The sequence below is a fragment of the Ambystoma mexicanum genome, chromosome 7q (genome assembly GCF_040938575.1).
Source record: "Ambystoma mexicanum isolate Mex_15411 chromosome 7q, UKY_AmexF1_1, whole genome shotgun sequence".
NCBI lineage: Eukaryota > Metazoa > Chordata > Amphibia > Caudata > Ambystomatidae > Ambystoma > Ambystoma mexicanum.
The window spans coordinates 690,854,964-690,877,996 of record NC_090941.1 but is presented as its reverse complement, the minus strand read 5'-3'; the positions used below and the strand labels follow the sequence as shown (position 1 = coordinate 690,877,996).

Sequence of the window (23,033 nt, the reverse complement as noted above, 5' to 3'; positions counted from 1 at the left end):
GGTCAAGTGGCACAGTGAGTTGAGCGCTCGCTTTGACATCCGTGCAGAGCTTGCTAACGCAGGTTAGAATCCCGGCAGGGCCAAACTCAGCCTTTCATCCTTCCGAGGTCGATACATGAGCACCACACACCGTGGGTAATAATAAGCAGCGCTCAGACACCTGAGGGTTCGTAGAGCTAAATAAATGCTAAATTATTATTTATGTTGAAACAGGCACCACCAATTTTCTTCAATGTGGAGAGGGGTTTAACCAAACAGATGTTACAATTAGATAGCAATTAGCGTCCAGTTGCTCTCTTTTTAAGCATGGCAACAAGATAAGATGGAGCTTCGCCGTGAAGGCATCTGAACACAATGGATAAGCCCTTGTGCTGTATCCTTTGTTGAATAGGAAGCCAATGCGGGCAACGCCTAGCTTCAGAGATGTGCATGTTACGTTTGAGACCATTCACAGCCCGCACAGCGCTATTCTGGATAACCTGTAAGGACTTGATATTTTCCTGGAAAGTGCCAATTAAAAGGCTGTTGCAATAATCCAATTTGCAATTCACAATAGCTGCTGCAATCAAGGCAAGATTTTCTTTGGACAGAAAAGGCCGAATCTGCCAGAGAAGCTGTATAAAGGAGCAGCAGGAAGATTTTAGATAACTAGTCTGCCGATTAAAGACAGTTGAGGGTCAAAAAAGACTCCCATGGCCTCATTCTGAGGTTGGCGGTAAGGGGTTAACGGCGCCGGTAAGGGTACCGGTGCCGTTAACCTTTTACCGCTGCATTACGAGGTCCTTTAGCGGGTCCCGCTAAGGGCGGCTGGTTTTACCAGGCGCCCTTAGTGGGAGCCGCTAAAGGACCAGGGAGCTAACAACGGGCCCGTTATTATCGGGCCCTTTGTTGGCTCCCTCCCCATTCCCATTGAGCCCTATGGGGGAAATTCTGGGTCCTCCAAGGTTGGAATGGCCCGGAATTTCCCCATTCAGGGAACCCAGACCCGGTACGCGGTATGGGGGTAGCCATACTCGTAATGACCCCCCCCCAGTGTCTTGACAGTCTTAGAGACTTGAATTGTGTGTTGGCCAATCATACATTTCTCATAACTTATATCAAGCTCCTTGGTACTATTCAAAAAGGACACAGGGACGTTGTAAGGCACACAAAAAGACCAAGAGATATTCTGATAGACATTATCGAGATACACCTGAATGGAAAGTAGGAGGTCATGTTTGGCTTTCCACCCATCTTTCAAAACATGGGGCCTCATTCCGGGGTTGGAGGTAGCCATGGTGCTATTAGCACCATGGCTGCCTCCAATTCCGGGTCCGGTCTGGCTGAATGGGGATTTACCGGGTCATTCCGACCCTGGAGGACCCGGTATGTCCCCATTCAGTAAACCATTCCCCATTCCCCGTAAACCCTTGCCGCCAAACTCGGAATGACACCCATGATGTGCCATTCAAACAAGATATGTGGGTCTTTTTGATTTCCCCAGTGCTGGAAATGGAAATACGAATCAGAGGGGGTACTCAACTCCTTGGAGCGGAGGGCCGTGGGGTTGAGGAGGTAGGTCGGTGGGGCGTGGCCCCTGGCCAGGTCACGCAACACATTATCTCTTCTTAGAACCCAATCCTGGCCATTTGCATTAAAGCAAAGAGCATTATGGGAACATAAGAATGGCCACAATTTAAAATGTGAAACATGACTTAGAGTGATTTAGTAAGGAACACTTTTGAGAGAATAATTGAACTCTGCAGTTTTGATTGGTCACAATACTAATTGAAACAAAACATGTTTGTAAACTGCAGGACATATATAACAGTTTGGACAGTTGCAACAAGTATGTGATGGTTTGGATTTTTCTGTATTCAGTCTCCCGCCAAGTCTCCTGAAAGCCATCTGCTTGGTAAAACGTGGGTTGTTCATGCATGCAATAACTCATCTTCAGAACTGATCTCGCTGGGAGTGTCCTGCTTTAGCCCCTGGGCCTGGGGACAGATTTATTCTGAAGTCAAGTTATCGCACGGACGACCCAACCCGCGCTTCAATGAGCAAACCACTTTCAGAAGACTTGGCAGTCTGCAGAAGACTCGACAGTGCTGCTGGGTCTTCTGAAAGTGGTCTGTGGGTTGCTCGTCTGTGCGATAACTCGGCTTCAGAACAGATTTATGAGTGTCCTACAATAGCCCCTGGGTCGGGGGATAGGGCAGCGCTCTGGCAACACATGTTTTGCCAGAGCACCACTCTGTCTTGTTCCGGCCCATTACCTGCGCTGCCGATGCATCAATTTGGTTGCCTACTGTCTCAAGCTACCTCCAACTTGGCATAGAATCCACACCGTTTTCCATGTGTCCTTGTTCAAACCCTATGTGGGAAATTGTTTCCCAGCTCCTCATCCACCTACTCCTGTACCTATTCTTTGAGGTGACGAAAGAGAGTTCCTGCGAGTTCTGATATTTCTGAGGTCGTCTTCAGAACTTTATCGACTGGAAGGGATTTTCATAATCAATTCGATGAAAGTCCGGTCTAGGTGTGCCAGGTAGGGGGCATAATGTCACCAATGTGCTCCAGTAGTCCATGTGACAATGCTGGAGACAGACACATTGACCACTTTCGTTGCCGTTAAGCCGTGCTGGAAGCATACTGCACAATCTAGTCTTTTCATACATGGCAAACGGCCTCCTCAATGCTTGACAGCTACGCTACAAAGGCTTTTCTCAACAACGCTGTTTTGCGTTTTAATTCAGGTCACATGATGCTCAATACTGTATTCCTCCTGCTCAAAACTGTAAGTGGTTTCCTGTCTTGTTCTTTGTTCCCTGTGCTGTTTTCAGGATCCACTTTTCTCTCTCCCTTTGGAAGGCTCTGCCGCCTTTGCAGTGGCTTACCCTTCCTCGCTACTGCTTCCAGATCATTGGCTGTCTCCTACCTTCCTCACAGCCTGGCTTCCACTGCCCACCATACTTACCATCTGCACTATTATTGGAAGAACAAAAAGAACAAACACCAGAGTCTGCCACCTCCTTATAAGCCATCAAAGGGTTATTTGAGTCCTTGGCTTTTCCCCTCTTCTAGAGGACGCTCCTCTGGAAGCCCCCTTTGACCTTCCTGTTCTTTCAAGGGGACAAAGAGGCATCTAGGCAGGGTTGCCCTTACCTAGTCACTCCTTGATTGCGCTAAAGAAGGTCTGCCAAGCCAGCAGAAGAGAGAGAGAGAGAAGACCACAGGTGAGAGGGGGTCTGCTATTGATGTCTTCCTAACAATGACAATCTATTATCATGTCACGAGGAGTCCTTTAAACCTTGCTTCCTGCATTTAAGGAAAGCCATTATGACATACAAGTGTATAAAATATAGAGATCTTTCTTCGGATGCCAGTAATTGATCAAAAGGATATCTTTCCTGGTTGGAGCTCTAGCACCATTTTCAGAAATCATAGTTGTACTGTCCAAACCTTCAGGAATTTCTTTAGAACTCATGTTTAAGAATGAATCCTCGAAAGTGGTGTTTCTTTTTGTTCTCACTTCAGGCAGAAGGTGTAGTGAGATTGAAATTTATTTGGTAGACCATTCCTCTATGGTGATCCAAAGAGTTAAATTAATGTTATGAGCTTGCCATTTTTCCTCACCCACTTTTTCTCAGAGTTTCCCATTAACCTGTTGACATAGCTCCCAAAAGTATTAATTCAGTAGGCATACACAGAGGACTTGACTATAATCTGAATAACACCAACAACATTTTGTGATGCAGAGAGCTCTTGTTGAAATATGACCTTTTCAATATTGTTTTTGTATTTAATTCTGTTTATTGATTTAAACAACATCCAACAAGAAAGCATTTCACTCTGAGCGGGCAGCGACAGTACATCCTTACAATAACAGAGTATATTCCACACTTCACCCATGATCGGACTCAGCACTAGATTGTGAAGATGAAGCACCACGTCTCGAAGTGAGATAGTCTTTATATGGCCCCCATATATCTCTGGGCCTCGTGCTGATAAGTGTTGTATGTCTATAATCTGGCTCCATCTTAAAGCAGTACTTTATGTCTAGCATCCACTGTTGTCTCGTAGGTGTGGCTTTACTCCCCCATGTCATAGACACACGTCTTTTGGCCAGAACTAGCAACAACCCAGCAAGACATCTCACATGTACATGTATGTCCCTTGTGTACGGTAGCAATGCCATCCACAGAATCGGCTCCATCTGTTCCTCCACAATATCCCCCAATATCTGAAATACCTCAACCCAGAATCCTTTGATCTATGGGCATTGCCATGCCAAGTGCAAGGAGGTGGCCAGAGCGTAAGAGCATCTCGAACAACCGTCACAATTGCTTGGAAAGAATTTGTGTAAGGTCACCAGTGTATAATTGGTTTGGTGTAAATTCCTAAAAGTAATCAACTTATATCGACTATTGATGGCAATATGCCTTGTCTGTTTACAGCAGTTTTGCCAGATATCGTCTGTAATCGGGTTACCCAAAGTTTCTTCCCATTTCAAATGAACTATTACCGACCACCCTGCTTTACTGGCTAGGATATTGGTATAAAGAGCAGATACTAACCTCCCCTCGCCCTCCGTTATTATGGAAAAGTGAAGAAGAGAAAATATATCAGGTGACTCCTTGCTTGGTATGTCTGAGTCGAAAGTAAAGAAGGATATCCAGCGGAGAGGTACCGCCCCAATACCTTAAACTCCTCTAAAGTGATGAACTGTTCACTAGGAAACAGATTTGAAACCTACTCAATCTCAGGTTCTGCACACATTTTATATAAACTTGCTTGTTAGTGAGTTGAACCTCTGGTATATGTATAATGGGGAGAAGTAGAAAGTACAAGGGTACATTTCATAGCATCCTGCTCAGCTTATGCTAGGCTGGACACATACACTGTACTACACTGTGTACCGCACCTGCATGAGCAGGTTTGGTTAAGACGACCGCCATCAGGAGCGACGTTGCAGTCAGAGCCCTTTCGATCTGAACATGGGGTCTGTCCGGGACAAGAGCAGACCGGTAGGAAAGGTAGCATGCCTGGGCAGCTAAGTAATAGGATTCAAAGTCAGGGAGCGCCAGTCCTCCTCTATCCAGTGCGTAATCAGCCGATCCCAGCTCACCCTAGGTTGTCTGCCCACCCAAAGAAATGCAGAGATACTTTCAAGAAAACATATACAAATCTCCATAGCAGCACAATTTTAACCAAAGAGATTCTGCCGTATAAAGAGGGAGGTAGTCTCGTCCACCTGTCCAGTGCATTCCCTGCCTCTTCCATAACCCTGCCATAGTTCTCCTTGCAAAGAACCTCTCGCGCCCGAGCAAGTTCTATCCCTAAGTATATAGTGCTTGTCATGTGTTTGGTATTGATCTTAAGGCCCAATACCCCACAGGGCCAATACACCACCGAACTCTTGCACTACTGTCATAATTTGGCTTAAATTCTTCCCCGGATCGGTTATAAACAGGACCATATCATCTGTGTACCGTGATATAACCAATTTATGGGAAAATAGCCGAACCCCACTATGAATGTGCCCCTCTCTGATTATTTCAGTCAATGGTTTGATTGCCAAGGCAAAGAGTAGTTGAGATAACGGACACCACTGTCTCGTGCCCCTTCCCAACAAGATCCGATCCAACACTTGTCCATTAACCTGAAGGCGGGCGACAGGCGAGGTATGAATGAGGGACACGAGCGAGACAATCCTTTCCCGTGCCCCCATCCATCGCAGCACCGTAAAGATAAGCGTCCACTCCACAGAGTCAAAGGCCTTCTCTACATCAATTGAAGCAGCCACCAGAGAGGTCTGTTCATCCACAGCTAACATCAATCCAAATATGCGCTGCAGTCCGTAGGACGTCGACCTCCCGTGCACAAAACCTGCTTGATCAGCCTTCACACACTTCGTCATCAGTGGCGCTAGTCGGGTTGCTAATACCTTGGTCAACATCTTATTGTCCATGTTGAAGAGCAAAATCAGCCAGTAGGCCGAACACTCTAAGGGGTCCTTCCCACCTTTCAACAATCGCGTTACTACCGCCTCTCTCATGGACTCTGGCAGAGTCCCTTCTTCAAGGGCCTAATGGTACAATTTAAGGAGGTGTTCAGCCAAAATCGCTGAATATGCTTTATAATAATCGGCGGGAAGTCCATTCAGGAAAGGAGACCTCCCAGAAGAAAGATCCCTGATCGCGCCTTGCACTTCCTGCAACATAAAAGGATTACTAAGCCATTCCCTTTCACCGAGAGTGAACCAATAAAACGCCACCCGATCAAAACGCTCTTCTGGGAAGGTTTGCGAGGCCCCTACATTGTCAATATCACAGGTGGAAAGTAGCCTGCATTTGAATGTCCTACCAAAAAGTGAATCTGGCCCTGCAGCCTGCCATAGAGCTCCCTGATAAGACTGGCATATATATGTGTACAAGGCAGAAACCTGGAAGACTTTGAAACTGTTTTATAGAGATTACTGTGTGGGGCTGATACATGTTTTTCAATCAAACAGACCCATGTGGGCACTATGCCCTTGGGTTGAAACCCTGCCATGAACTAGAATGTAAGGTTATTCTTATGGAACGAGTCCTTTGCTGAAGACTTGAAAGATGCTTATCTATACCAGCAGTTCTTTGCAAAGGCGCCTTCATGAGGATAATTCCTGGTGGCATTCCAACAACACGCCTTTGTAGTGTTGGTTGTTGGCAGTTAATGCCTTATGGAATGCTTTGTAACAATGACTAATTTGTCACTCACATTTTATTTTTACTAACGAATCTTCTTACATCTGTGGTTAATAAAAAAAATATAGTACCGTATGTGAAATAGGAGACTGGAAAAATGCACACATTCAGGGAAGTCTAGTGTAGATTCTTCAAGTTTCTCTGATAATTGCCTTATATGTTCCTTATATATAGCTATTTTTCTTAAGCTAAGAAAATAAGTGTTTATTGTTCAATTGCCCGCCTCATAAAACAGTGTTCCTTTCAGCTAGGAGTCATGTAGAAACAGAATTCCATTATAATTTAAACGTGTTTCTTATGGCTGCTTTTGTCCATTTGTGTATATGGATCCCTCCAGGTTTAAGCTTTTGATTTTGCTGGTCAGATAGCTCAGTGAGATAAGTGCTCAGTGCTGAAATCTGTGTACAGCCAGCAGTTCCGAATTTACAGTGCAAGCAGTGTGAAATCAGCCTTTTATCTTTCAAAAGGTTTATAAATTGAGCACCAATAAATGTGCTGACAGTAATACATATTACAACGCTATGAAGTGGCACAAAAGTACAGTAGCAAGTGATATACAGTAAAACAACTTATTGCGGGGGTATTTTCAATGGTGTGGAGTGCAAAAGTAAGGCGTAAGAAACTAGGTGTGAGCCATTTATGCCCTTTTGTGCCCTTCCAAGGCATAGATGGGGCACAAGGTGGACTTTGCAGATGCACTTTGTTACCCTAATCAGTCTTGGAAGAGCACCTGGTTTTACGCTTGCATGAGATTTGTATGCAGGTGTAGGGATTCCTATGGAATACACCTCACATTTGCACTAGGCGAACAGCAGGCAGATTCCATAGAAATCCATTATCAAATACTTCCTACAAATCATTATTTGCAGGCAGCGTTCTCTTTTTTACAAAGCAGAGAGTAAAAATGAAGAGTAAAGGCCTCGCTTTACTCTTCAAAATTTCTATCCACTTTGTAAAGGATGAAAATTGCATGCAGGAGACCTAATTGCAAGTGCCAACGTTGCCGATCACATGCATGCAATTTGCACTTCTTAAGTTCAAACCCAATAAGTAATTTAATGCTCTATGATGAGAAATTATTTAATGGCAAATGCAATATTCACAGTGTTGCTCAATATAAATAATTAAATATTGCAGTCAATAGTACCAACGTAAATATTATGTTACTGATTATGCAAAATACCTGTTATATGATATACAGAATTAAACCCAATGCCAAATCGCCCGACTTTCAGGGGGTCATCTTTTTTCCTGCTTCGTGCAATTTCCTGAATTCCATGCCAGTCCTCAGGGGTAAAGATGGCATTGTTGTACACGTACAGTGCAGCCCCTATAGAATAAAGAATACAGGTTAACGCATGTACAAATGTATCAAAGCACAGATATGCCATATCTTACACATATTCATAAAGGTTTTTAATGATCAAGGTTTTCCAGAGGATGTAATGACAAAAGGTAAATAATGTGCAATTATACCTGGCTTGCAAACTACTCGTTTTCAAATAATGTCCTGCAAAGACAATTCTGTAACAAGCCAGTTCAAATTCAGGACGCAATCAATGATAATGTTTTGATTTATTTTTCTGAGTGTATTATTTGAATACTTCTTTGAGTGACTATGGGGGTTAATTTCTGTTGAATATAAATTACATGCAGGCTACCACCAACATTTGCACTTTGGTGCTGTTGGGTCCACTGCATGCAATTGTCATCATTCACAAAGCGGATGGTAAAGGAAAGAGTAAATCGAAGCAAACTAATGTCTCTTTCATTTTAATCACCGTCTTGCAACTTACGCTTTGCAGGAGACATTTACTAGAGGATTCCATTGATATCCGCCTTGTCTGCTGCAGGTGTAAACCCAAGAAGGATTCCAAAGGTACCCAGTACCCATTAGTTTTACACATGCATGAAAACCTCATGCAGACGTAAAATGAAATGCACTGACAACACGGAGGGGGTCAGCACAGATTCCTCTCCATGCCTCTCCTCTGCCTCTTCACTGGGGCAGAGTAAGAAATGGAGACGTAAATGCATTAAGCCTCACTTTAACGTATCCATTCTCCGCTCAACCCTATCTAAAATGAGGCTGTATGTATGATGATAGAGGGAATATAGGCACCCGTAGATCAGTGTAGACTGAAAGTGCAAGAGGGATATATTTTTAGACAATGTTTATTAGATCTTACTCGAAAATGCCAAGCAACGGCATTTAATGGATAGTAATTAGCATGACAGAAGGGTCCAAGAAACACCCTACAGTGGGACACCCACAGCAGCAAAACAGATGCGTTTGCCAAATCCGAGGTTTTCAAAGGAGTACAATGGAAAATTAGGAATAGTAGGTACACGTTTCTGATCGTAGTAACTTTTATACTGCCATGTTAAATGTCTGAGTGAAGACAATGCCTCATTACAAGTTAGCTGGTCTGGATATAACGGTGCCAGTAAAACCGTACCGGCACCGTTTTCCGGACCGGCTAACTACGAGTTCTGTGGCTGTGTGGTGGTACACACCGCCAGGTCTGACCTGGCGGGCGTAAAGCCACACGGCCACAGATGGACGCGGAAACACCAGCACCATTACAACATGGTGCCGGTGAATTACCAGAATGCCGGCTCTGGATTTACCGGATCACCAGGGCTATAATGTCCCGGTAATTCTGGCGAGTCTGGAGCCAGTAAATCCTTACGGGTGTGGCAGGCTGCTGCCGGTTTTACCGGCGCGGCTACTGCCAGACTCATAATGAGGCCCATGCCTGTGCCCCTCATTACATGTTTGCTGGTATCCTGGCGGTAATGCCACGGGGATGACGGCAAACCGTGTTACCGTTACCAGCCCCCGATCTGCCAGATATTTTTTGCCGGTGGGGTGCCTGACTTATCTCCAGCGTTTAGCTGCAGGTAAGTCATGGCACCCCACCGGCACACTTGTAGTTTGCTGGTCCAGAACAGTGCCGGTAAACGTTATAACGGCACTTTAATTCCGGACTGGCAAATTACGAGCTCGTAATGTGGCAATGATGAGAAAATTCTCTTGTCGAGACCCCCTTATTGAGCAACAAATGTGAGGTGCCACTCACTCAAGAAACTCTGTATTCAGCTTTGCTTTAATAAGCGGAACTGTAAGGCATCAGGCTTTCTGGGGCAACTGTAATATAGGACAGTGACGAAGCCCACTGCCTTACGCTGGTGGTATCAAGAGAGGTGCACCATGGGTATCGTAGGGAGAGAATTCCCTAAGCACCCTCCCCTTGATCCCCGCAACAGGGCAAACCACAGCCACATGGAAAAGCCCGACAGACTTCCGCTGGGCCCGCAAGGGAGACAGCATAAAGCTCTCTAAAACGAGACACAAAATTATCCAGATACACAGACACACAACCTGGTTCTAAAACGAAAATCCTGCAAGTTTGACGGTAGGTCTGGGAACATCACTTGGCTTGGGTGCCTCTTGTGGTTTAGGAACCCCACAGGACTTGCAAATGATGCCCAGTCTTTAAAACCTATGCCCCCTTGTCTCACAAGCACTCAACAGGGTGGGAAAGTATAGGCAGGGCCCCCAAGTTGCTTGCATTGAGCAGCACAAAGGCTGGAGAAGCCAGGGAGCTCCCTCTCCCTTATACAACCCTGAACCCAAATACTATAGTGAGGATGAAATTCAAAATAGCCACCAGGCCTCTTAAATGCTTAGTCCATATCCCTCAAAGCAATCGGCCCCTAGTGATCCCATAGAGCCCCGCACATAAGCCAACATTAAACACTCATGTGCAGTCCCTTTCCTATAATGGGGGAGTGGTCACCAGCCTATACATATGCACACACTCAGGCTCTGAGGCAGTCTGTGGAGTCCGGAAAGCAAGGACGGATGATGTTTTCAAAGTAGTTTCTTGAAGCTGGGAGAAAAGACAGGAGCTGGAGAGAGAAAGTGAGAAGATATTGGCAAGTACGTGTAGTAGCTTGGAGGAGAGAGTTTCTGAGAGCAGAAAGAGACAAGGAATTGGAAACAAGAGTTTGTGAGACTGCATGGGACAAAGGAATTGGAAAGAGTTTGAGAGAGCAGAAGAGGAGAAGGAATTGTCAGGCCAAAGGGGAGAAGTAGGAGCTGGAACAGTTGGATATGGATGGAAAGGGAGTATTTGCCAAGGAATTTCTGATTCGTTGCAGGAGGTTGTCCACCAGTAAAATGGTCAAAGGTTGGGGGAAAATCTTCTCTTCTGTTATCGACTCGTCACTCTTTCTATTTTCTGAGAACCTGGAATGTGAGTCATAACAAAATCGGAATGGGTAAAAAGGTGTGCCTTTCACCTCGCTTGCCTACTATTACAGCATTCAAAGTCTTGTAGCAGCTGTAGATTATGGGGATCGATGCGGATAAGAGTGGATTGAAGGTGTCCCATTAGAAGATGTCGCCATTCTTGACAGGCCAGTTTAATGGCCAGCAGTTCTTTCTCCAGCGTGGAATAGCTCCTTTCGGCTGGGCCTGAAGTCTTGGAAAAGAAGGCAATATGATGTTCTTTCTTGTCTTCCTGTTCTTGTTTTAAAACAGCTCCGACAGCATAACCCAAAGCCTCTGCTTAAAAAATGTATACTTTTTGGGATCTGGTTAACACAGTACTGGCGTGCTGGTGAATCTTCTCTTAAGTTGAGAAAAGGCGTGATCCGCTTCCTTCGACAATGTGAATTTGGCATTCTTCTTTAATAATGCTGTGAGAGGAAGGACAACCTGAAACAAGTCATGGATGAACTTCCTATAGACGTTTGCTACCCCCAAACCCTTCAAACCTCATCTATTGACTGATGTGCCTTCCATTCCAGAACAGCCTGGACCTTCCTGGTATCCATGGCGATACCTTGATCACAGATGATACAACGAAGTAGGCCACGGATGTGATGTTGGTCTTGAGGTGAAGGTTTGGCCTTGAGATGATGAAGTTGAAGCTGGCGTAGTAGTTCAGATACATATTCTTGATGTTCTCTGACGGTTTCAGAGTATACCAAGATATTGTCAAGATATACTCTTACTGTATGCATCAATACATTAGAAAAGATATGATCGGAGATCCAGTTTTGTAAAGATCTTGACTGAACAGCTTCAAGCATGTCTGGGATGAGGGGTAGCAGACATTTGTCTTTCTGAGTGATGCGATGTAGGCCCCGATAGTCAATACAGGGTCTCAGTTTAGACATATCCTCTTTAGGGATAAAGAACAATTAAGCATCTCCTAATGATTTGGATTCCACAAAGAGACTGTTGGCTACGTTTTCTTTGAGATATGTATGTAATGCTACCTTCTCCACATGGGATAATATGAGCATGCAATTAAAAGGAAACTCTGTACATAGAAGAGGGTTGATGGCACAATCGCCAGGTCGGTGAGAGGGGAGCTCCTTTTCAGATTCGTTATCAAAGACATCTAGAAAGGATTGATACTTTTTGGGTACAGCACACATGACAAACTACAACTTCTGGATGCACTGCAGGAACCACTGATTTTGCTTGTAATCCTGCTTGCAAGCAGCCATTTGCAACACAGTACTCCGAGCCCAAGAAGAGGCTATGTGCCTTCCAATTGGATCTATGTGATTTTGCTGTGGCAGTATTGTTTGCGGCGGAATTGACTGTGCTCAATTTTTGCTGCAAATACAATTTTACCACGGCCAAACCTGCCAAATCTTTGACCCCCTATACCCCCAATACATTCCCCCACACCCTCCACTTACCTTTTGAACGTCTGCTGCCTTTCCTGACACTGCAGCGTCAGTTCCGTTCCTCTAACGTGGGGCGGATCCGATGCCGCAGGGTCCCCTTTTCTCTTTTTTGTGTGGTTTTCTTTCCGTCCCCCGCCTCCATCCTCAGGAATTGGGGGACACACCCGCTACCCATGTTTGGTATTGATTACCCAAGTTGATCGAATTTAATTGATCAAATGGTACTTGGTGAATTTGGACAGATTTACCATCCGATCAATTAAATTCAATCAAATTGGGAATGTCTACCCAGCCAAGGCATTCCCAAGATGACTGGAAAGTGGGTATGATTAAGTCAAAAGATATATATTTTCTGTATGTTGATTGATATACATCTCCAGAGGGGCAGTGTCTTTTGTAATGTGTCCACTAATTAAAGGCCTTCCAAAGACCCCTTCCACAGGTTGACCTGTTTCTTTCCTGTGGACCAGTATTCCAACCTGTATGGCCCGTTTGTGATCCATGAATAATCTGGCAGCCCCAGAATCCACTAAGGCAGGTGTTTCGATGCTGCAAATGTCTGGTAAACTTTCAAAACCAACAACAGGGTTTCCTCTGGTCTGGCATGTGGGGTATAAATTGAGCACCAGAATGACATGAACTAAAAGGCCAAGCTAGGCCTCCAATGCGAGATTTAAGCTAGCTGATGGAAGAGACCCATTGGAACATGCAGGCTATTCTAAATCCATAATATATAACTGAGGCCTAGTGAATGAGAAAAGTAGGTCTCACTGAACCTGGCCAAAATGGAAAGGCACCCAGGTGAAGGAACGTTTGCCTTAGAACATTAATATTGCTGAATGTGCCTAAAGGATTCCAAAAGACATGCGTTTCTCAAATGCTGACTTCATGAATAATGGGAAAAGGCACATTATGACTGAGAAAGACAAACAACAGCATTATACATGAAACACCCATATATGAAAATGCTGTGAATATGGGAAATAAAAAAGAAGTTTTGAAATAAATAAAACACTTTCAAACATACAAACTGACGCCTACTTTGTTTTAAAGTGGACACTGGCTTCACATGTTAAACAGATATCTATGTGTGGATAATTCAGAATGAACAGTCATATCCTTTCAACTGTCAGATTGGACTGCCAACCAGGGTCACGTACCCATCAGAGCTTGGAGGAGCATCCAAGCCACTCTTCTTTGTCACAGTACCTGGTAGAAGTAAACCAGGACTGCCAACCAGAGTTAGGGACCCACCACAGCCTGGAGGAGCATCCAAGTCAATCTTATTTGTTGCAGGGCCTGGTAGAAAGAAACCATGTCTACCAACCAGAATCTGGGACCTCAAGGACAGAGAAGAAGCCCGGGAAGGGCTGGTTGAGGAAAGGAGACATTTCCCCACTGATTGCTGAACTGTGCTATCTAACGAAGGCTGGGGATGGGAGACATTCCCCAGCAGTTGATGAACTGTACCAATAGCCTGAGGAAGGCTGGGGAAGGGAGACATTACCGCAAACACTATAAACATGTACACCTAGAACTGCCTTTGTGTACAGGGCAAGGAATTCCTCAGTACTAAGAAGATCTCCTTTATCTTTAGCGTAATAACAGTGTGAAGGACAGAGCTAGGATACTGGCATAGGACTGTGGACTCTTGCTTTTTGACATCCTTCGTAGTATTGGTAGAAGGAAGGAAACCCCTCTTAGAGCTGGGGAAAGATAGGGTTTTCTTGACATGTTTCACTTTGAATAAAAGTTTATGACAACCACAATGACCCCTCCGTATCAGAGTCTTACTTCTGCACCCTTACATACACAGTCCTTTATTTCTCCTTCTATTCCTTTCTTCTTCGGATAAGGGTCTCCTGGCAGCTCCTATCTACATAGTTTGTGGGGCTTCTGTTTCTACAACATTTGGTGTTTGAGATGAAAGGCTTATTGGTCCTGTTGCTCGTCTTTTCTTCTTCACCTGCCTCCTTTCTTGTAGCTGGAAGTCTATCTGAATCACCATTTTAATCAAATTCGCCAATGACTTTGGACAAGGTACTCTGGCCAACTTGTTCTCTAGATTGTCATTGAGGCCTCCTCAGGTCAAGCTGTTTGCGACAAGCTGCAAAGCATTCCTGCTCACAGGATTTAGGATTAAACTGCGTGCACGTCTTATAAGTGTTCTCCACCTGGTAGTTTGTTAAGCAAAGATTGCACAGATAATCAGTGTCGATTCACAGGAATTTTCTATTACAGTTATGGCAAAATTTGAATGGAGTCTTCTCCATATCTGCTGTCAGGACCGGGGGCTTGAGACCATGAATCATTAATATTACATTTTGTCATTGTCATACGGCCCATCACTACACTGAATCTCATGACTGTGTCCTGCTATAGGCATCGAAGGATTGCTTGACCACAGCAGCTGTTCTTCTTCACATTTCCATTTAATGACTGAACTGTTGGCGATAAACAAACAATCTGCGGGGCAACAACATGAAGGAGAATTGTGAATGTCTGTACACACTGGACAGAGTAATTTGGCAGGAACACCCATATCAAAACATATTTGGTTTGCAGTAAACAATTCTATGGACCAACCACTACATTTAAGACTATGGGCCTCATTACGAGTTTGGCAGCAGCCATGGAGCTATTAGCTCCATGGCTGCTGCCAAACCGGGCTCCTTTACCGGGTTCCCAGAATGGGGAATTACCGGGCCATTCCGAGTTCGGAAGGCCCGGTAATTCCTCCCTCTGGGAACCCGGGCCCGGACCTTCCCCATTCCCATCTAAGCACCCATAGGAGAGGGAGCTAACAACGGGCCGATTACGAGCGGCCCGTTGTTAGCTCCCTCTTCCCCTCGCGGGACCTGGTAAGGACGCATGGTTTTACCAGGCATCCTTACCGGGTCCCGCGAGGGGACCTCGTAATTTCGCGGGACAGGTTTAACTGGTCCGCCTCCATTAGCGGAGCCCATTAACCCGTCGTCGAAAGTCGTAATGAGGCCCTATGTATTGCATGTGAATCTAAACCAGATTCAAATGACCATATAGTTTGTTATACTGCAATATTGCAGTTCTTCCTCCAGATGCGCAGACTGTTGATCATCCACCTTTATGATGCTCTTGTGAACCCGGGTTCAGGTTGCAGTAATCTAGTTTGAACTTGGCCTGGCAGGCAGAGACGTGGCTAATCCAGCAAATTCTCGAAACAGCAAAATTCATTAGGTTTGAAAATCAAAGCTTAAATCTCAATTTACCTGAAAGGGTTATCTTTGGCAGGTATTGCCCAGATACTGTGGGAACTGAAGACTGTTTCCTGTCGAACAAAGAAACACCCAAAAAACGATTTTCTTCACCCAAAAAGCCTTATGGAAACTAGGCCATAAATACTGCATCAACTATTATGCACTAGCAAGAATCCGACAAGGTCAAGGAAAATAAGACCTTCGACTACAATCTTGTCCATACAAGAACTTTGACAGTATAAAAACTACAAAGAGACCTGAAGTTGTTTAGATCTTGGTCTACCTGAGAATGTTGTAACTCTTACCTCTACGTTGCCTTCCTTCTTCTACATTGCCCTACCATCCTCATCCTCTTTTCTACTATCATTATCTGCCATGAAATAAGTTCTTAGGCATGCTTGCCCCCTTTAAAATCACCATTTCATTTTATAAGCTTAAGTTGAGGATTCAATGGAAGAAAATGTAGCCTTACACCTAGAGGCACCAAAGGCAAAGAATTATATCACCATTAGGCTGTTCTAATCCTTTGACATCAATGCAGAGTGCACCATCATTCTGGGCATGCAGACACTGTGAAAACCATTCTTACTACCTTGGCTAATCACAATCAGTCACAATGTTAATATGCAAATGCAAAGCCCTAAACGTAAATGTAAATACAGGCTGTGAGAATACTAAAAAGTGAGTGTTTCTGCCAATTTGATGTTGATATTGTTGCCGTGTTGTTTTAGAGTCTTTGGCATTTTGGATTAAGCCTTGTTTTTGCTGCATCCAAGAGAACCTTTCATGTTGCTGACTATGTGGCTGGAAAGCAAGGCAGTGCAAATATTTATCATATTAGTTATAGCTTCTTGGATGAGGTTACTGTTATCCTTTCTCATGAAACCTTTCCCAAGGAATTTGAGCACATTGAATAATAACGATGTATGTCTTCAGCACTAGTCAGATGAAAATACAACAGTTGCAAAACCAAGTGTTCCTGCATGAACTAGACCTTGGGTGAGGGACTGCCAAAATACTGAATCAGGCTTTGGATCTACTGCCCTCTACAGAAGTGCTAGGACTTCTGAGTTCCTGGTGGAGTGGCTTGGTAGCACAAATAATACAAGAAATGACTTCTCAAGAGTGAGACCTCTGTTACATTTTTTCAAGTGAGATGAACATTCTGAAAACTAACAGTTTCTGTCCTGGACCTAGCTAGAAGGATGAGTATTGGGGAGAGCAACATGTGTCAATATGGTAGCTGCAAAGATGTGCTTTACGGTGAGGAAGCTGCAAGGTCTTGGAATGGTTTTCAGTGCCAAGATGTCTGGTGTCATGGAAAGGCATGTTAATGTATCTTCTATTGTTGCCACGAGGTGCTGATTTCCCTTTTTTACTAATTGCAATATTAGGTCATCTGTCGGGGGTGGATTTGGAATATCACGTGTAATGTACTAATCAATAGATTAGGGTAATGCATCCTGTTCTTTAGGTCTGTAAATGCCAAAAGCCAGTAGGAGAATAAGGATTTGTATTTACTTAATTTCTGCAATATATTGTAATTTTGTGGTTTTTGTATATGCATACTGTAGCCCGATGTGGGTGGGTTGAGAGTTCTAAGCCCTTCGGTCACTTGAAACTGACTAACTCCTGTATGATAATTGCATGCATTAAAGAGCTTTCTTTCTGCAATTCATGCACCTCGTTATTGGTTCCTGGATTTATTGGAGTCTAACAACAAGTTCCAACCATTTTGCCCAGAGGTTCATTTGGATCCAACTGAAAGTGTTTACAATAACTAAAATAAAGGTTTCTTGATTTGATGTCAGTTAAATTGGGTATGCAAATCCTCTTTGTTCCACAATGAGTAGTCCAAGATGGGTTTTCCTATTTCATCTCTTTATAGGTATGCTGCATCTTTGTCCATGCCATTGATGACAATTAGCACACAGCTACACTGGCTCAGACTGTTTACAAATCATGATATCGCCCTCACTGGCCCTTCCGTACCACTCCTCCCTTTCCTCATCGCTATTTTGGCTTTCAGATCCTCTTTTTCCTTTCAGCCTCCTGGATCCTTCTTCTCTTTCCGTTACTTCGCTCCTCTCTGTGCCGTACCGCTGCCACATTAGAAATAGAAAGGGGTCTCTTTTCTTGGAGACGGAATAGGGGGTTTGGGATTTGGGCGGATCATACTTCTCCTGCAAGTTTACAATTTGGCAAGCACTCCCATTAGACTCAATCCTGGGAATGTATGGGTTGTGTGAATTAAGTTCTGACACTGGTAAATCAGGTTCCTCAAGGATTCAATAACACAATGGGCCTCATTACGAGGCTGGCGTTAGCCGTGCTGCCGCCGGTATCCATTTTTTTACGGAACCCGCGAATGGGCAATTACCGGGTCATGCTGAGTTTGGTGGACCCGGTAATTGCCCACTCGCGGGTGCCTGTAATAAGGAACTGCCCATCCCCATTCGGCCCCATAGGGCTAATTGGGAAAGGGGAAGGTGGTAGGATTGTTACCGTTAATAACGGTACCGATGCTACAGTCCTGTTCTAGTCGCGGGTGCCGGTACAGCCACCAGATCAGACCTGGTGGCTGCAAAGGCACCCTTGAGCAGAACTCGTAGTATGGCGGTACAGTAGCAACGGTGCCGGTAGCGCTACCAGCACTGTTGTTGCCTTACCGCCATACTTGTAATGAGGCCCACTGTCTAACTGGACTGTGTCTGAAAGAGAAGAGAGAAGGCACACTAACCCACACGCACCATTTCAAGCTCATCTCATACCGTTGGCATTGCTGAGAGGATTTCTGAATTCTTCAATTTTAAAATTGTAAGCTTTCCTTCGTGGGCTAAGAAAGCAAATCCTTGAGATTGATGAGAGAGTCTAGCCAAAAAGGCATGCTCCTGCCATATGGTGCATATACACTTCTACTCCTATCTCTTTACTATCACTGGGGCAAGAGAACAATCAGACTTTTGTGAGACAAGAAATCTAAGAGTGAATTATTTTAAGACACCATGGGAAGGTCTGGACGAGCAATAAATAATGAGCAAAGTGGAGAATTTCCATCACTGCACTCGGGTAGGCCTAGTTAATGACAGTTAATTGACAGCTCTGCTAAACCTCCCAGCTGAACAGTGGTTCAAGGACACAGTGTGAGGTGTGAGAAACCTGAGGGTGTTCTCACTCCTATTCTCCATGGATCCCCTGTGGCCAGGGAAAGGCCATCACTCTTGAATCCTGACCCACGGGGTGGACAAGCAAGGGAGAATCACCTAGGTGGAGGGTCTGCGGGAACTGGGAGTGGGATGCCCCTGGGAGATACATGGTATCCCCGTTTCCTACTAATGACCGGCCAAACTCTATCCCCATCTTCATGGGATATTATAAACCAACTCCCCTCGCTTTCTCATATAAAACTACAAAAAGTACTGCGACGAGAAAGAGGCAATTGGGAGTAATGAAAACTAGTTGCATTTACCACTCTGGTAATGAGACAAGGAAGAGGCTTGCTGAGAGCAGTAGAGGTAAGGCATGTCCCCTTAATGATGGTCAGGCAGGGCTAATTGTAAACTTGCACCTGCAGCCTGTTAAGGGGCTGCAGGTGTATCCAAAGGCCCATCAAATGAGAGAGAGAGGAAGCAGTGACAGGAGCAGTGGCTGTGAAATTGCAGGCGCAACAGAGAGGCCAAGAGACACAGCAGGAAGCTGTCTGTGTGAAGCACACCTTTGGTTCAGGGAAGAGCGGCCCGGGAGCTGGGGCTCTATGGAACCGAAGGATCTTCGAAAGGGGAGCCATGCTGGAAGGCTCCCCTTTTTCTATTGCTCGAAGTGCTCGTTCTCCTGGGATCAGAAGCCGACCAAGGAGTACCAAAGGGGCAGGAGGTGAAGCCCTGAGGCAATGACCAGAAGCCTGGGAGATCTGCGCTGCAAGAACTCGCTTCAAAGCAACCAGTTAGTTTCTAATCAAACATAAACCCTGTATGCAAGTGTTTGATATTGCGCGCAAGGTTATTTTGTATCAGAGTGGTCGTGTGAATGGTGAGACACGTTTTCGAATGTCTCCAATCTGAATCCTTGCAAACCAGCAAACAAGAAGACTTGTTAATTCTTGAACGTGCGACAATACTTTGTTACGGAGTGGTTCAGTGCATTTTAAAGCATGTTTTCGAAAGTCTGTGAATGCTGAGCATATTTAAAGGTAAACTGCAAAGGCATATTACAAGGAAGTGAATTGAAAATAAACACAGTGATTTACATGAAAACCTTTAAATATTATTGAATGCCGAACTGAAAACAAAGCTTGACAAATATATTTTCACATTCTGAATAACGCACTGAAAGAAGATTGTTACTTATGAAGATTCTAAAGAAATTAAGTTTTACCATTTAAATCAATACACAGTATGCCAAGTCCAAAAGTGAATGCAAATTAAATTGCAGGCAACGTTCATGAACATTGAATCTACAAATCAATTAAGTGTTAAATCAAAGAAACCAATACATGTTGAATCAAACTTTGGACATGAATTTTAAACAGTGAATTAAAATGAACTGCCATTTTCAATCAAGACATTTTGTTGTGCAAAGACCAGCCATATGCAGAGGGTGCAAGTGTTTCACAGAACATTAAGAAAATTGGGAAACACCATAATATCAATACATCATTCAAAGTACGTTTTAGGGAATGCAACTGTGAGGTTTTGAACTATTTTGACTTGAGGACAGAGCCTCTAGATATTTTCAGGGTAATTCATAGAATTTCGCAGAAAAGTGTCGCAAGCGGCTGGCGCAGAGTGTCCGCGTGCGATTGTCTGCGCCAGGCACGTGCGCTAAAACCGATTTCCGCGCACAGCGTATTCATGGATTTTAGGCTCCCAAACCAGCCGTGGCGCAGAGTATCGCAGCGACCCTGCAGCAGCGCCAGTAACGCCCCCAAGAACGCCCTCGCGCAAGGAAAAGCCATCAAAATCGCTAAATCATCGCAAAGGGCTGCGCAAACCCTGGACCAGTTTACAGGGCTGCCAAACAAGGAACGCAAAGCGGGTAACGTGCATATCAGGGGTACGCGTGAAGTTATACACGCGATTAGCCAGGGTACGTGTATTACAGGGGTGCGCGGGAACTTTTACACGCGATTTCAGCAGGGTACGTGTATTTCAGGGGTGCGCGGGAAGTTCCACACGCGAATAGCCTGGGCGCGTGTATTTCAGGGGTGCGAGGGAAGTTCCACACGCGAATAGCCTGGGTGCGTGTATTTCAGGGGTACGCGGGAATTATCACACGCGATTTGGCTGGGTACGTGTATTACAGGGGTACACGGGAAGTTATACATGCGATTCGGCTGGGTACGTGTATTACAGGGGTGCGCGGGAATTCTCACATGCGATTTGGCCAGGTACGTGTATTACAGGGGTGCGCGGGAATTATCACACGCGATTTGGCTTGGTACGTGTATTACAGGGGTGCGTGGGAAGTTACACACGCGATTAGGCTGGGTGGGTCCTCACAGGTGTTCCCTGTACACCCTCGACGGCCCCTGCAGGCAGCCCACAAAACAGGGGACTACCCTGCACACCTGCTCATGTCCCCCTGCACCCCCACCCCTCAGCAGTGCAGGGGCAGCCTCCACCAGGCCCCCACCCATGTCTCCCACCACCCCCACCCCCCAGCAGTGCAGGGGCACCCTCCACCAGGCCCCCACTCATGTCTCCCACCACCCCCACCCCCCCAGTCACCAGGGGCACCCTCCTCCAGGCCCCCACCCATGTCTCCCACCACCCCCACCCCCCAGTCACCAGGGGCACCCTCCACCAGGCCCCCACTCATGTCTCCCAGCGTGCTACGTGTATTTCAGGGGTGCGCGGGAAGTTCCACACGCGAATAGCCTGGGCGCGTGTATTTCAGGGGTGCGCGGGAAGTTCCACACGCGAATAGCCTGGGCACGTGTATTTCAGGGGTGCGCGGGAAGTTCCACACGCGAATAGCCTGGGCGCGTGTATTTCAGGGGTGCGCGGGAAGTTCCACACGCGAATAGCCTGGGCGCGTGTATTTCAGGGGTGCGCGGGAAGTTCCACACGCGAATAGCCTGGGCGCGTGTATTTCAGGGGTGCGCGGGAAGTTCCACACGCGAATAGCCTGGGCGCGTGTATTTCAGGGGTGCGCGGGAAGTTCCACACGCGAATAGCCTGGGCGCGTGTATTACAGGGGTGCGCGGGAAGTTCCACACGCGAATAGCCTGGGTGCGTGTATTTCAGGGGTACGCGGGAATTATCACACGCGATTTGGCTGGGTACGTGTATTACAGGGGTACACGGGAAGTTATACACGCGATTCGGCTGGGTACGTGTATTACAGGGGTGCGCGGGAATTCTCACATGCGATTTGGCCAGGTACGTGTATTACAGGGGTGCGCGGGAATTATCACACGCGATTTGGCTTGGTACGTGTATTACAGGGGTGCGTGGGAAGTTACACACGCGATTAGGCTGGGTGGGTCCTCACAGGTGTTCCCTGTACACCCTCGACGGCCCCTGCAGGCAGCCCACAAAACAGGGGACTACCCTGCACACCTGCTCATGTCCCCCTGCACCCCCACCCCCCAGCAGTGCAGGGGCAGCCTCCACCAGGCCCCCACCCATGTCTTCCACCACCCCCACCCCCCAGCAGTGCAGGGGCACCCTCCACCAAGCCCCCACTCATGTCTCCCACCACCCCCACCCCCCAGCATCCAGGGGCACTCTCCACCAGGCCCCCACTCATGTCTCCCACCACCCCCACCCCCCAGCAGTGCAGGGGCACCCTCCACCAGGCCCCCACTCATGTCTCCCACCACCCCCACCCCCCACCATCCAGGGGCACCCTCCACCAGGCCCCCACCCATGTCTCCCACCACCCCCACCCCCCAGCAGTGCAGGGGCAGCCCCCACCAGGCCCCCACTCATGTCTCCCACCACCCCCACCCCCCCAGCCACCAGGGGCACCCTCCACCAGGCCCCCACTCATGTCTCCCACCACCCCCACCCCCCCAGTCACCAGGGGCACCCTCCACCAGGCCCCCACTCATGTCTCCCACCACCCCCACCCCCCACCATCCAGGGGCACCCTCCACCAGGCCCCCACTCATGTCTCCCACCACCCCCACCCCCCAGCAGTGCAGGGGCAGCCCCCACCAGGCCCCCACTCATGTCTCCCACCACCCCCACCCCCCCAGCCACCAGGGGCACCCTCCACCAGGCCCCCACTCATGTCTCCCACCACCCCCACCCCCCCAGTCACCAGGGGCACCCTCCTCCAGGCCCCCACCCCCCAGTCACCAGGGGCACCCTCCACCAGGCCCCCACTCATGTCTCCCAGCGTGCTACGTGTATTT

General features: G+C 46.5%; 1 protein-coding gene across 2 annotated transcripts in view; it reads right to left on the bottom strand.

The window, feature by feature from the left end:
* Window positions 1-23,033, bottom strand: part of SACS (sacsin molecular chaperone) — a 669,847-nt gene that overhangs the window by 152,186 nt on the left and 494,628 nt on the right. For both annotated transcript variants that reach the window (XM_069640129.1, XM_069640130.1), the window contains one exon: window positions 7,909-8,055. In XM_069640129.1, the coding sequence (XP_069496230.1) occupies window positions 7,909-8,055 (147 nt within the window). The remainder of the gene's footprint in view (window positions 1-7,908; window positions 8,056-23,033) is intronic.